Raw genomic sequence first — 16,096 nt, forward strand, 5'->3', positions numbered from 1 at the left:
GTTTTGATGTACAATTTCAATTGTTTTTAGCGTTGCTTCTGATGATTGCCTAATGTAGATACTATTCATAATTATTACCTAGGTACCTACATACAATAAAAATTGTCCATAGAGCATCTTTTATTGGCTTAGTGACCTCATAGACATTTCGTGTCAATTGCTCCTGATAATTGCCTAAGCGTATTTACGCTAAGTGTACAATCACTTAAGTATAATAACATGGTCCATCAAGCTAATACAATAAAATGAAAATAAACCTTATTAATTTTTTATTGACTTGGTGGTTTCGTGAACATTTCGTGGTCTATAGTGTTGAATAAAAGTTGTTTATGATAATGTATTTTTACCATTAGGGTTGACCATGCAGTTTGTATCTGTACGAAAAGTTGCATTAACTGTTGATGCCAAAACTCCATACTATGTGTAACAGAGTTGACGGAGAGAAACTTGCGTTTGTTCCTTAAGCTGCCAATACAGCTATCTCTTTGAAAAAAATTAACAGTAGGTATTTGTTTTCCACAACGAGCATGTTTTTCGAACGTATGATATAATTGATATATCCTCTTAGTAACAGAAGTGTTAACATAAATGATCATGACTCCAGTAAATTATACAAATGTATAAGCTGTGACGGTCAGACGTCACTTGACCCTTACCATGCTGCCCAAAGCGACCGGTTAGTGAGTTGGAGGTCGACATTACCTTCAGCCTCTTCTCCATAGTACCGTCGGGCAGTTGGACCACGAAGTATGAGCCGCCGATCGAGCCGCGCTCCATTTGGAGTCGCTTCTCTTCCGCCATGCGTTGTAGGAGGGGCTTCTCTCCAGATGACTGAAATGTGAGAAATGGGTTTTAAATTATATGAGCCCATTTAAAAGTAATTTACACCATACCAAATATTAGATCAAGGACTGACAATACTAATCTAGTTCCGGTACTGAATCATGGTGGAACACTGCAGCCACAGCTAAATTTATTGGCCGTGAGTAAGCTACGTTGACGGTATAACCGAACTCCACCCGGTATTGGAGGAAATAAGAACGACTCGCCTTCAGACACCTAAACACTACCAAAGGAGGCCTCGTAAACGCACATCGATCTCGATTACAAGAGTCTGGGCCTCATGGGTGCGTCAAACGCTTGAGGATTTATGCCAGCCAACAATGTTCAACAGTTCTTGTCACTACCTACTTACCTTAGGATAGACGAGCGGCCTCATGAGCGCTCCAAACACCGCACAGTTCAGAATCAGTCCAGCCAGCAGCAGATTAGCGTTCTGCCACGAGCCGAACTCGTTGAGCAAGAGGGCGACAATCGGCGCGAAGCTGAACGACAACATTGTCACAATGAACCCACCTTAGGATAGACGAGCGGCCTCATGAGCGCTCCAAACACCGCGCAGTTCAGAATCAGTCCAGCCAGCAGCAGATTAGCGTTCTGCCATGAGCCGAACTCGTTGAGCAAGATGGCGGCGAGCGGCGCGAAGCTGAACGTGCCTACGCCGGAGCCGCACACAGCGATGCCGGTGGCGAGGGAACGTCGCGCCTCGAAGTAGTAGCCCACGGCCACTACTGACGGGAGGTAGATCATACCGAAGCCTATGCCTGAAAGAAGAACGAATGGGAACCTTTTTGAAATACAGACAAATACGAGGCAGTATTTTTTTTTTTTGTGATTGATTCGGAATTAAACGCAGTTGCAAAAGCAAATTGTATCGGTCAACAAACTAAATAGAAACATACCAGGAACCAAAGATAAAAACGTGGTTGCCGACAATCATCACGAGCAATTTGGCTCAGCGCCCAATAAGAGGACTTTGCCCAATTTACCAGCGTTCAGCATTACCCGAAGAGCAGCTCATTAGCCCGCTTTGATGTGTTAACAAGTAATCAGCCCCATGATTTAGATACCAAGAGTCTCGAAATATACTTCAATAATATCATAATATAATTCAGTTTTGACAATTATATCATATTAATTCGCCATTCAATATAAATCAACGGGTTAATAATTATCATTATGTTTTTACAAGACTTGAGTTCAAAACAGCCTCTTTTGCGGGTACAGTAAAGCGGTACCTATATAAATAGGAACCGCTAATTACCTCATTCAGTCACTACTGCAAATAGTTTCGTTATTAGTGTTATTTAAAGCCAGTACTTATGTACAGTCGACTAATTAAACTATTATTCCGGGTCAAAGTGGTTACATGTACTTATTTATCAACATACCTTGCGATGAGAGACCAATGACACTTGCGGTTACATTTTAAGAATATTTCAATACCGCAAATTACCTCACCCAGTCGCTACTCCAAATACTTTCGTTATGATGTTATAATTACATTTAATTTACCTTATATTTGTATAGAAATATGGAATAGTAGAATATGATAGCGGGTGAGTCAGGCTGTCGGCCCACAAATCGGTATTGAAACCGAACAAAGGAGCAGATGGACTGTTGCGAACCGGGGTCGACGGTCGGTGCGTCATATTGAGCGAACTATATATCACACAAATTGATCACTAATTAGTATATACATAATTGTATCATAGGTGTTAATAATTGTGATTGATATACAGTTAAAATGATTTATAGCTTTCGATAAAAAGTACAAAAGACGCACACGAGCTAAAGGTTCTTTGTTTCCTGAGCCAATCGAGTTATGGACTTAAGTGGATGAAATATAAATGCTTTGTGAGGAGGATAAAATGCGAATAAATCGGATAAAAAGACAGTCAAACAAATGGTAGCATGTTTGTAAACTGTTAGCGGATTTTTATCAACCCTCAGTAAATTCGTAGGTATTTCAATAAATCACTAGGAAATGTGTAGGTACTATATTTTTTATCACTTGATTAGTCTATTTCCGTTAGCATTAGTGAATTCAAAAGTCACGAACTCGTGGCACGGCGTGACTAATTGCAATTTCGGCTAAATTTAACAGCATGAATGCACAAACAAGCCCTTTTTGAGACAAATCTGGAATATCATTAACATGTCACTAAACTTTGAACCCCTTTCTTCTCAATGGAAAAGAAAATGCAAAGTTCAGACGAGGGATATTCAGGGAGGGACTGATACCATATAAATGTTTCATCGTTCAAATGCAGAGTTTTAAAGTCCTCTGATAAATGTTTCGCAGTTTAATGAATGTTGACATGTCGATAACGTGATAACGGAGTGATCTGCAACCGTCCAACGCATTTAATACTTGAAAATGTGTCAATATATGAGTTCCACAGCTACAAATCTATGAAACAAAAATAATTCAGCGTTTCGTACTATCTTTCGCGGTTTAAATCGATCATCCAATTACATAAAAACAAAAATCTATCTTAACAAAAGTAGTCGTGAATTGTATTGGGCATAACTTCCTCCGATAATTCTTGTCAAAATAGTGGACATATATTATTAAAGTTAGTTTAACCAATATCCTTAACTTTTGGAAACAAAAACGACATTATGTGATGCTACTTATAGGAGTATAGGCAAATCTTCGTGTCTGACTGACAAAAACTGAATGACTGCTGACAAGTTGATAATAAAGCTTACTGCTTGCTAATGTCAAATTAATTTAATACTTGAATATGTGACAATCAATGCGATAAAACAAAAATAGTCCAAAGCTTCGAGCTCATAACCGTGGCGAAACGTTTACGTATGGAACCGACATTGAAATTCGATGATCTCACGTTTGGCTGCCAACTGGGATTCGACGACTGACGCTAAACAGTGCTAATGAATCTAGTTTTCGAGTTTACAAGGGATTCTGTTTGACGTTCGCGCTGCCTTGATGTGGGTCTAACGAATCTGGCTCGTGAGAGTTGCAAAAACGTTGTATCAATATTGTATCTCGACAGGAAGATGTTCAGTAATCAGTATCAGACTGTACTTAAAGACATGAATTAGCGACAAAGACGAAATGTTCGTGACACGCATGCTTGAACCACAATGGCGCCTTGATTGCACGACGCGAAGAATTAGGTCAATTCGTCGCACATGTCATGTCATCGGGAACGTTGTGTTTACAGCATTGACACTAGACTAAACTAAAACCGTCATGTTTTTGCATTTTGAATAATGAAGCGCCAAACATGTTTAATCATTTTAAGGAGAAATGGTACAGTCAGCTGCTGAAATAAAGTAGCTCCTGCATAGAAGTTTGTACATACTTTGGCAAGGGGTGCTTTGTCTCTGTAGCTGACCGTACATCGTCCAGATTATCAATCTAATTCTATAAGTAATAAATTACTCTATAATCCCATGATGTCGATTTGCAAGAGTGGTCGCGAGATTTGTAATAATCTGTCGATATTTTCGCTCGCAGCTCAAAGTCCTTCATTCAAAGTTAAATATGCATTGCAAGTTTGTAAGTGTTGTTAACAAACTTGGCAACGTATTTGCTGATCATTTTCCCGTACATACTTAATGTGATTTGAGGATAATACCTAGCTACAAGAGTACCATGACCTTATTTTACTGTACCTATTTATATTAAGAGACAATCATTCACAGTACAGGAGACCAATTCCAACGTACATGTCCAACGCTCAGCGCTTAAAGTATGAACTATTTTATAGCTTTTTTCACGGAGCTCGTCAAAGCTCGTCATTCAAAGTAAAATATGATTCACAAGTTTGCATGTGTTGCTGGCAATCTTGCCGTATCGTTTCCCGTAGATGTGTGATTTGAGGATAATTATACAAGTAGGTACACGAGTGCACCATGACCCAGTGGCGCCGCGTCGTCTGTGATTGCTGGCTAGGTGCCAACATCCCGGCTGCGCGACCTTGAAATAGTCATAACGCGGTAAATTTGCACTAGTATAGCTGATACCCCGCCACGCTGCTACAGAAAAACCGGGCAAGTGCGAGTCGGACTCGCGCACGAAGGGTTCCGTACCATAATGCAAAAAATGGCAAAAAAAAAAACGGTCACCCATCCAAGTACTGACCCCGCCCGACGTTGCTTAACTTCGGTCAATAATCACGTTTGTTGTATGGGAGCCCCACTTAAATCTTTATTTTATTCTGTTTTTAGTATTTGTTGTTATGGCGGCAACAGAAATACATCATCTGTGAAAATTTCAACTGTCTAGCTATCACGGTTCGTGAGATAACAGCCTGGTGACAGACGGACGGACGGGCGGACGGACAGCGGAGTCTTAGTAATAGGGTCCCGTTTTACCCTTTGGGTACGGAACCCTAACAATGATATTAATGATGTAGGTGTTGCCTACTTTCGCGAGGAAGCCAAAGAACAGACGATAAAGGGCTGAATGACGTATTTTGTAGTTTTAGGATTTCCTTTCCACAAAATTGGTCGAGACCCACTACGAAAGTAACTCTGTCTAATTTAAATCGATATAGGGTCTCGAAATAAAAAAAGAACATAGGGTAGCTTTTGTCAGCGATTGTTTGATCAACAGATATCTGCGAAAGTTTTTAAATAGATAGTTAGTCGGTAGGAGGTGCTGCGAAAAAAGTCAGTCATAATACATATTACGAGTAATAGTATGTACTCGCAAATTGTACTATGACTGACTGTTTAAAATGATTATCAGTTTGTAACGATTATCATAAGTCAGGCTTTAAATTACTCCGGGAAAACCAGCGGCATTTATGCTGCACGGCAATCTATGTGCAGTGCCGCATTCACGGAAAGGACCGCCCTCAAGCCACGTTTACCGACCATTTTAAATTTTAAATTGTCCAGGGGTATTCTATTAACTTACAGAGTGTGGGCGATTCTAATGCTCAAAATAACCAGTATAAATGCGGTATTCTTCAAAGGTAGATAACTAGTATCAGCAGTCCAGCAGATTTCGGTTACACCGCTTCAATTTGCCAGCGCTCGGTAAGCTGTAGGAGTAGCCGTTCAGGACACAACGCTAACATTCGAACGCCGGGGTCGCTGGCAACTGTTCAATTTCACACACGCTTTTGTTGCCGTTTCAGCGAAAATTCGAGAACAAAGAGGTAGGGAAACTAATTCCATTTCAAATCGCACGTCACCTTCGCAAACGTGAATGATATACGGACAATATAAATCCTACGACCATTAAACCGCCAGGAAAATATGTTTCTACCTATTCAAAACAATAGGTACCTAGAATAACAAGTTGCCTACATGTTAATGTGAAATATGATGCCATTACCTTATGTGAATTTATCACGCTAAGCAGGAAGATTGTGCATGTGCATGCATCTAAGAATCATTTGCAAACGCGTGTAAGAGTTTAGGAACTTTTAATGTCAATTTGTGACATTTTCAAGTTTGTGACTAAAGGTGGCATTGTTCTAGCCGAGGAAATTGGCACCAGAACAGCACGGGTCTGTTACGTCCCACATCCCACCGTACTGTAAGAAGACCTGAGACGCTTGAACACATACCGACAGATGTGTTCAACCATGTTGGGGCTTCCTTATTTCCGATTGAACCCTTTATTTCCAGTGAGTCAACTTGCATTTCAAACAAATGATTTTGGTAGGTCGTCAGTGAAAGAAAATCAATTCTGTAGCTCAAATTTTAAACTTTACTGACACATCTAAATAAAACGTCTAAAAGGATCTAAATTATTGGAAATTAAGGGGAGAGGCCTTTGCCCAGCAGTGGGACACTCAAATAGGCTAGGAAAAAAAAGGATCCAAGTCCTTTATAATTTTTTCATGGCGATACCTTCGTTCATCGTGACACACCAAATAGTGCCGTGGATTACATAGCGGATGTTAAATTATTTAAACTACTACAAGTGCTGAAGCTATAAATAGCTGCAGTTAATTGCTGCTGCGGGTTACAATTGCAATGAAGTTATACAAATGAGCGCCGCCTGTGATGGGAATTGCGACAGTTGGTTGTACAGTCAGTCAAATCAAAAGTAACGTATGATACAACGCACCAAAAGTATCTGCCACCATCAATTACCCTTCCAAATAGAGATACCTATAACTTGACAGTTTCCGCTCAAATCAAAGGTATCTGCAACAGTTTGATTGGTTCACATATAGAGACATATATATCTCGTTTTATTAATCAGAGAATGGGAGATACTTTTAACGCATAGTCTGATCCGTTACTTTTGAAGCTGACTGTACTAGTACAATGTAGACTATCCTAATTGACTTTGGACTGGTCTCCAGTACCGTCTTTACCATAAGGGCACACGGGGCCCGTGCCCAGGGCTCCCATCCTCGGGGGGCCCCAAAGGACAGAGAGTAACAGTATATTTGATTTTAAGACGGCCCTGTTCGTCTCGGAGGGTTCTAACGTCGATGAGTAGTTAGATCACTGAAAGAAATAAGTACTGAAGACGGCAGGGCCGACCTGGCATATAACCGTCGCATTGTCGTCGCAACATGGAAATCCATAAAAGAGGCATATGTTCAGCAGTGGACCCAAATATGCTGATAAGAAGAAGACCGAAGTTTTTGAGAAAAAAACTTGGTTTTTGTATTCTCTTATACCGCGATTCAGACGGTAATGAATCATCTCGAAAGGACAACCTTGTTTTATTTAGGTAGGTAATTCTATTTACTGAGAAGTAATATCGCATGTTCCTATTAGATAAGTATTTATTTATAAGTTTTCGCTCACACTGTTCCAATTACTTAGGTTATAAATACCACTCGTTACGAATAACGGATAGGAGAGAGATACTAAGAAATAATACTAATATCTGAATTAAATTTAAAGGGGTTCTTATTTATTTAGGTCCTTTGTACAAGAGGATTCGGTCTATAGCCCGTGGGATACGGATAAAAACTTCACACACATTTGAATTTATTCGCAGGTGCAGGTTTTCTCGCGATGTTATCCTTAACTGAAAATCAACAGGTAAATTACTTACGTGTCAAATAATATTTCATACCTAATATACATCCCGAGATTCCCGAGAAACTCTTTGGTAAGGGTAACAACTAACAAGTCGGGGTTTGGATCTCCAGTTTAAAAACTAAATACCACAGTTACCAGCAGCGCATAATAGCCACGAAAGAGGATGCCGAAGACGGAACGAATTGGAAGAGAAAAAGTCGGAAAGCGGAGCCTGTGGGCTCCATAACGCAGTAGCTGAGGACGCAACCGAGATGAGGGGGAGAGACCAACGCATAATTCAAAACCTGCTACTAAATAAATTGCAATTACATAATTAAGTTGTATAGAGGAGAAGCAGGTTACAATTTGTAATTAAATACTACCCTCGTCGTCGCCTGGTGGGAATAGCAACAGTTGTAGTGCCGTTAATCGATTTGTTGGAATTTCCCTTGGGGTTGATTTTCACTGATAAATAATTTGCTAAGCGGTACCAGAGTCCAAGTTTAATGAAGAAAATTAATAGCAATTCGGAAGCGGCGGGGAAATAGTTTACCTATTTCAAACGAAAGACATTGGAGATCTGAGATTATGTAACCGAACCACATTATGGCAAATTGAAAAATAGAATATTTTTTAAAGATTTATCAACTTTGATTTTAACAGAACAATAAAAAAAAAAAATATTACTTCCGCTATATTTATACTGTAATTTATTTAATTACATTCATCTTATCTAAGTTTAAGAAATTTTTCATACTGATCTGATGATGCAGAAATAGGAATTCTGTAAAAAAATATCGCAACCCCATCGCGTTGGACTGGTATTGCGTAATTTGCTCGATTTGGGCTTCCATGCCAAATACCATAGCTTGGGTTGAAAAAAAAAAGATTGAGATAAGTACTTAATTCCTAACAGACAGCTGACTCATAATGTCAAGCCGGCAATGTTGTAGGAGTCAAATACGACATCTACCTACAGGTTAGATCTGTTAGGAGCATCTAAGCGAAGGACGTCACGCCGCACTACACTATGGCATGCCATAAATTGTGCCAAGGTCACACGCGGCCATACATTTACATACACGCTCTCGTTCGCTTGGAGTTGTAGCACCAAAACACAGATTACATTAAACAAGAGCAGATTCGACACTCTCATACAAGACATATTGTTGAAGATAACTAAAGAACTGCTAGAAGTATTTCAACTGAGGATGTGACGCGGCACTACGCTATGGTATGCCTTAATTGTGCCAAGGCCACACGCGGACATACGAGTTGTACCATAACACAGATTATTTTAATGATCTGTCAGAAATACCGAAGTAACTAAGGACGGTTAAATAAAACATCTATATAGTCAAACCAAGCTACTCATACCTCTACACCGACTTGACGATAAGTGTGGAATTGTAAAACATAAACTTACAAATTTCTATTAAAATATTACCGATCATGGTGGCACTTCTACATATTCCCGCTGTGCAAAGTTAGCTTAGACGTATCAAAATGACGAGTTGCACTACGCTATGGCAAGCCAGAATTGTACCAAGGTCACTCATTTACTTAGAACAGCTTGGAATTGTGGCACTAAAACACAGATTACAATAGTCTATACAAATGCGAAATTTCCCTTGCGAGAAATAAATACTCAATATTAATTTTCATTAGGGGCTATTCATAAATTACGTCATTTCAAATTAGGGGGGGGGGGTCTGGACATCGGATGACGGTAGCATGAAGTAGGAGGAAATGGGGTCATTTGATGCATGATTTTTGGATGATTATAGGGGGGGGGGGTCCAAAATCGTCAAAAATCGATGACGTAATTTATGGACAGCCCCTTACACACGAACGCAAATAAACGCGCAGCAAGCAAAGTGCTTTCAACTCTACACAAAAGCCGAAAGTTCAAAGCCCTTTGGTCACCGCGCAGAGAAAACACTCGAATGTTCAATGTTGCGAATGTGTCTTTTTTTCAAGAGTGGTGTATTTCGTATTCTTTGTTCGCAATAAAATAATTTACAAAGCACTCCGGGGATTGGCTATCAGATCTCTGTCAGCAATAACCTAGCCTAGTCAGCAATCAAACCTTTTGAAAGGATGCTCTGATCCGTAATTTCAATACAAAAGAGAACGCACAAAACAAAGGCGTTCCATCATCAGATCATCACATTTAGTTGTAAATCCTGCCGTTTATGCCTGAACCGAAACCACAATCACAGACATATAAGTAGGTCACCAAACAAATCTACTTTGTATGCCAAAAGATCTTGCTTAAAACAAAACTTTTGTGGTCGAATTTCTCGACCGAAGGGTTTGGAATTAGTAAGAAAAGTAATGACCCTTTATTTTTTCTACTTTTTGTAAATGACCTCATTCCTTATATAGAAAATATAGTACCGCAGACAAAGCTAGTAGTGTTTGCAGATGATACAAATGCGGTAGTCACAGCGGAAAGCATGACACAATTAAACGATAAAGCAAACGCTGCTTTGATGGCTTGTAATATATGGTTCACAGTCAACAACTTAAAACTTAACACAAAAAAGACGAATGTGATTTTGTTTTCCGCTACTTCTAACAATTCGGATAAACTAAACATTACTTTAAACGGAAGCAAAATCCTACAGGCTGATGTGGTGAAATTTCTGAGGGTTCATATTGATGCCCATTTGAATTGGAAACATGAACTACAGGTACTAACCAATTCCATAAGCTCTGCATGTTATGCCCTTCGCTCCTTACGAGATTTGACTCATATGACTCAACTTAAAGCAGTCTACCATGCTCTAGTGGAGTCTAAACTGCGATACAGCATCAAGCAATGGGGTAATAGTTATCAATATAATGTCGATGCAGCTTTCATACTTCAAAAAAGAGCTATTAGGATAATTGTTAGAATACCTCAGACGGAGTCTTGCAGAGAACATTTTATAAAGCTCAATATCCTCACGGTGCCGTCGCTTTATATCCTCGTACTCCTAACAGATTTAATCAAGCATTTAAATAAATATGAGAGCATTACAGATCGGGAAATCAGGTTGTCGACTAGACGGAAAGATTTGAAATGTAACCTTGTCCCGCGACTTAATATCATGAAGCAAGCCGCCAGCTACCAAGCAATTTTTCTGTTCAATAAGTTACCAATCGAATTAAAATCTATTTTAAATAGCAAATTGTTTAGTATAAGACTCAAACAGCATCTTTTAAAAAAAAAAACATATTATTCTATAGCAGATTTTGTATCAGACGAGCAATATTAGTGTTTACTCTTAGAAACTTGTCTCCAATGTTGAAATTAAATTTTTAATGTCTTATATTATTGTGATAGGGATTTATTTAGTTATTTTTAAGTTGCATGACATTTGACTGTGGAGACTGGCATTTGTAATTATTTTCTAGTAAGTGACTAATTTTTAATTTGGATGTGTGCTATGAATTTTCATTCTAATAATATTGTAATAACTGTTGACATTTGTAATTGTAATTCTGTAATTTTATATACTCCAGTATTTATTTTATTTTTTGATAACAATGTACATAATTTTAATTAGGTATTAAACAATTCAATGTTCGACACAATAATTATTGTTCAGAATAAAGAATAAAGAATAAATAAAAATAAATAAATAAATGCGATTCTGAAGCCATGGTAAAATGCCAGTCTTCATTTTTTATTTTTTATTGGTTATTCAGTTCTTTAAGCGCTTCTACACAAGTTGTTCGAAACATCGATCGGTGCAAATTATATTTGGCCCACTACATGCACTAATTTATCAGACCTAACCCGGCGCCATATTACTATGAAAATATTGACAGATAAATAACATCTAGGTAGGTAATATGCATTATGAATACAGATGAGAATTAAATCACTATTATGTAAATCGAAACTAGACTCAGTCAATAAACAATGTTTATTAAAGATATACTCTAGTGATGTCACTCATCTACGTCACTAAAATTAGTTATAGAATAGAATAGAATAATATTTGATTTTCACAACAAATCTCGGTACCTGCGAGTTTAATTCCGATAGCTCTCATATTTCTGCCGGCCGTAAATAGCAATCCCCGTTTTCCGGCGCGAAATTCTTCAGGCGCTTTATATTAAATCGATAAACATGGAGGAAAATATCTAGTTGTTTACGAAATCCGAGTGGTAACCCGGCAAATTGGGTTGGCGGTTCGCTTGTATACAAACAGTTGTGAAGGGCGAGAAGTAACTGCCAGGTGACTGACCATTATTACCGAGCGCTGGCTAATCATTCAATCGGATAGCCATTGCGATCTCGAGATTTGTCAACGATTGGTAGACTTTATACCACTGTAATAAGGTTTACAAAAGGTAAATTCGTGTTTATATAGGAAATACATATATACTGGTCCATCTTAGCGTTGGACTGGTGCTCGGTTGAAAGGATTGAGAGGAATGACATAATAGATCTACTGGATGGCGGCCAGTTGTTCTCCGAATTGCTAATTGAATGTTTAGGAACTGGGCAATATAGAGCTCTTAAGTGAGTCACTATGAAAACACTAGCGGAAGTTAATTTACAATATTTTGATAACAAACCTCATAGATATATTGCGTTAGAAACCGATTGTTAATCAAAATTTTTACAGTGAGTGAGTGAGCTAAGAAATGATAGGCTACCTCTACAACAATGGTTTTGACAGCCCAAATATAACAATAAGGCAATGCAATATTTTAGGTTCGGCAGACAAAATAAATACGAAAATTGAATATGAATATTCATTTACGTCCGCCCGACTATGGACATGGCACGGTCATTTTACTTTGAAACTGTAGACGCATAAATATATTAAGTAATAAAAATTGATCCGTTTTAGGAACGACAATACCATTAATCGACTTAAACATTGGAAGAAAGAACCCGGAAGCCATAAGATTGAACCTACGGGGTTAGGTTAGGTTGCAGCTGGACGCCCATAAGCGAGAAGTACACTCTCCTCTGTAATTGGTTAAAGACACCGCTGATGATGATGACAGTATGTCGACGACTAGCGATAGTCTTGTTGTCCGCCTGCTAAGTTATGCCAACTTCACGCCGACAAAGGTTTCGTGGCAGGGAAAACTCACCTCCAAGCAGGCCGTAGGTGATCATCATGACTGTGACGCTCTTGCTGAAGGTGGAGAGCACGAAAGCCGAGGCCGCCACCAGCGAGCCAGCCACGCACACCGCGCGGCACCCGTACTTGTTGCATAACGCTGATACTATGGGACCTGGAAACAAAACAAAAAATTAGGGACTGTTTTTTTTTTAATTTTATTTACTTAATAATAAAAAATACACAGCAATATGAAATACATATTTTTTCGCCAAGCTGCATGACAGTTTGTTGGCGTTTTGTAGAATAACAGCCACCACTGCAACCAGGTAGGTACAATCAAGGAGTTTGATTTCTGTACAATATCCATCTTGTTCAGTGACAATATTATGAGATCCTTAGCGGGTTTTGTCTTGATTGTCAAAAGCACAAATTGGCACAGAAATTAAATTCCTTGATTGTGCCTAGTCATATATACATATAGGTACATATATTTCAAGTTGATCGACTCGACATATGTAATTGGTTAATGCATCCCACCACTTGAAATCAACTCCATTGTCTTTTATTTCTTATTCTTACTAGCTAAGTATATGTTGAAATAAAGACTCAAAACATATAGGCCGTAGTGTAAGTTTAATACCCGGAGCTACAGAACGACGTACATACCTAAATGGATAATTAATGTTCAAGAATAAAGTTCTAGTGGCTAACATAACAAATCCAAAGTGATTTAAGATTCATAAATAAATAGATACTTATATGAACCGGACACGGTTGTTTACAATTTCCACTCCAATTTTTTTTATTCATTTTTTGATACAAAATTAGTCATTTGTTTTTGTTATTTAATTTCTCAGTAAGTATAAAAAATGTCTCAGTACTCGTACAAAAACGCCTTATCAATGGTAAATCACGCCCGCCATGACCATGAAACGACAAACTTAGTTATTCAATCAACACAACACACAACTAGGCTGCCGAGACGTACGCGTCATGGGTAATAAAATCTAGATTTTATCAGCATGTACCTAAGTAGTTTATTATATGCCAACTATAATATAATATAAGATAGTAACTGCACAGAATAAATAATAGTAAGTACTACCGTACAGAAAGGACACACGGCGGCGGCGTGGAAGTTTGACAGCAATTCAGGGACGAATTATGCTATCCCTTTCTAATGTATGGCACTATCCCTTTCGGCTATTTAGGGTTGTCAAAATTCAAGTCATTATCTTATCTGTGGTCGTGCACGCAAAAGGACGTCAAGTGGTGCCAACCCAAATTGCTCGGAGCAATGCTGAGCCGAACGGAGCCGAGTTTGCCCGAAAATAGGAGTGTCTCCCCACTGGTAACTGCCCGATTCGAACTTTAAGATACGTCAATTATTAGATCTAGAAACGATATGGATTAGATGTATCAGTGTCAAAAGTGACGTTTTTGTTTGAAGAAACGTCACATTTGACACTGAAATATCTAATCCATATCATTTCTAGATTTATTAATTGACGTATCTTAAAGTTCGTATCGGGCCGTAGGTAAGTTAAAGAAGCACAGACGAAGATTCTAGTCCGCAGCTTTACCTTGTTCTCGTTTATTGTAAATGCTAATAGGGCGAAGAGCTAGAGTACATTGGAATATTCCCTCGCTTAACATATTTAATGACCAATATTAGTTCACTGATTAAACAAGCAGTATGTATTAGGTTTTTGAAACAAAAATAGACAGCAGCTATCGCAGTAATATGGTATGGCGGAGCAAATGGCTGAGATACCTTGCATACAGCGTTCGATTAATGGACTTTTCTACTACAAGTGAATTAATTTGTATTTTATTTTTATGTTGTAATATTAAATAAGTAGGTACTTATTGTATTTACATTTGTATGAGTATTGTTGCTAGTTGTTTTTTGTACTTATTGCCTTTTAGTTTCACAACTGTTATAAGTACCAGACTTGCCAAAATGAAAATATATGACACGAAAAAGAAAATTGGGATAATTTATTTCCAGGGGCAGGGCGGTGTGTCAATGATGATGGAATAATAAATGAAAGCGACACAATTGTCGATTGCCCTAATTCACGAACACGTCATCGAAATGCAAAACGGGTCAATAGGGCCGTTTACATACACCTAATATGGTTCGGTATCAATTTAAATGGTAATATTACGCTATTATGCAATATTGTGCCATGCGAAGGCTAACTTCATTCTTATAGGGATCTGATATATTTGATAGTTTAGCATATTTGTGACGTTCCACGGGAAAAGGTACCTTATGAGGGTTTCTAGTTTCGGAGATATTAAATGTTTTGTAAAGAGGTGAAAAAATGCTCAATTTTTTTTTATTGTGTGATCTGAAACCTTAATGCGTAACGTTTGTTTACCTGTTTTTATTTTTGTTATAAGTTAGTTATAAGCCTAGTAATGTCGTCTCAGAGTTTAGTAGAAAAGGTACCTTATGGAAAAAAGATTGAAAATTCCCAAAAAAACTAGTCAATACGGGAAAAGAAGTTTGGTAGAAAACTGTATTAGCATTCTGCAAAACTAATTTGATAATTTCAGTTCTGGTTGGGGCGCCTCGCAAATATTATAAGTATTATAACCGTACATAGACCGACATCACAAATCCAAGTAGACTGCTATTATACCAAAGTTACTCTCGTCAAGTCTTTCTTAACTAGAATAATCTTCATTTGGTTTGGTCGCATGCAGTAAATCAGCCATTGGTTTGCTGAAAAATGCCAATACCCGACGCATTACCTTACGGAATATCTGAGGTCATTGAACCTCAATGCCGCTTATCTTCAATAGCAACCGAAATATATTATTGATAAGAAATAGACGATTTATACCATCTTAACCCCAAAATATTATTAGTTTATCCTAACTGTTCCATCATCATCATGCCTCATCATGTAACTTGACCACAAGGTACCTTTTCATTACATACAAATTATTGGTCTTTTTTAAGATTATTATGACGAAGAACTAATTAAATTGGGGGCAGTTTAATGTAAATTAATATTTTCTATTCATAAAAGATAAACTATAATATGATTGATATTTTGTAGTGATGTATTATTAGATTTATTTCCATAAGGTACCTTTTCGTAAATGTATGGAGCAAATACTGTTATTGTTATGTAAGTTTAAAGTGGCATAAGGGGTTAAATATAGTATTTAGTTGGGGTTTTAGGATTTAT

The 16,096-nt window shown here is 38.0% G+C and overlaps 1 protein-coding gene across 8 annotated transcripts in view; it reads right to left on the minus strand.

Annotated features, from left to right (window-relative positions):
* LOC134794234 (monocarboxylate transporter 3) overlaps positions 1-16,096 on the minus strand; it is a 66,301-nt gene that overhangs the window by 15,246 nt on the left and 34,959 nt on the right. For all 8 annotated transcript variants that reach the window (XM_063765981.1, XM_063765977.1, XM_063765985.1 and 5 more), the window contains exons 3-5: positions 12,919-13,062; positions 1,357-1,604; positions 703-831 (exon numbers count right to left, since the gene is read on the minus strand). In XM_063765981.1, the coding sequence (XP_063622051.1) occupies positions 703-831; positions 1,357-1,604; positions 12,919-13,062 (521 nt within the window). The remainder of the gene's footprint in view (positions 1-702; positions 832-1,356; positions 1,605-12,918; positions 13,063-16,096) is intronic.

The sequence above is a fragment of the Cydia splendana genome, chromosome 10 (assembly GCF_910591565.1).
Source record: "Cydia splendana chromosome 10, ilCydSple1.2, whole genome shotgun sequence".
Taxonomy (NCBI): domain Eukaryota; kingdom Metazoa; phylum Arthropoda; class Insecta; order Lepidoptera; family Tortricidae; genus Cydia; species Cydia splendana.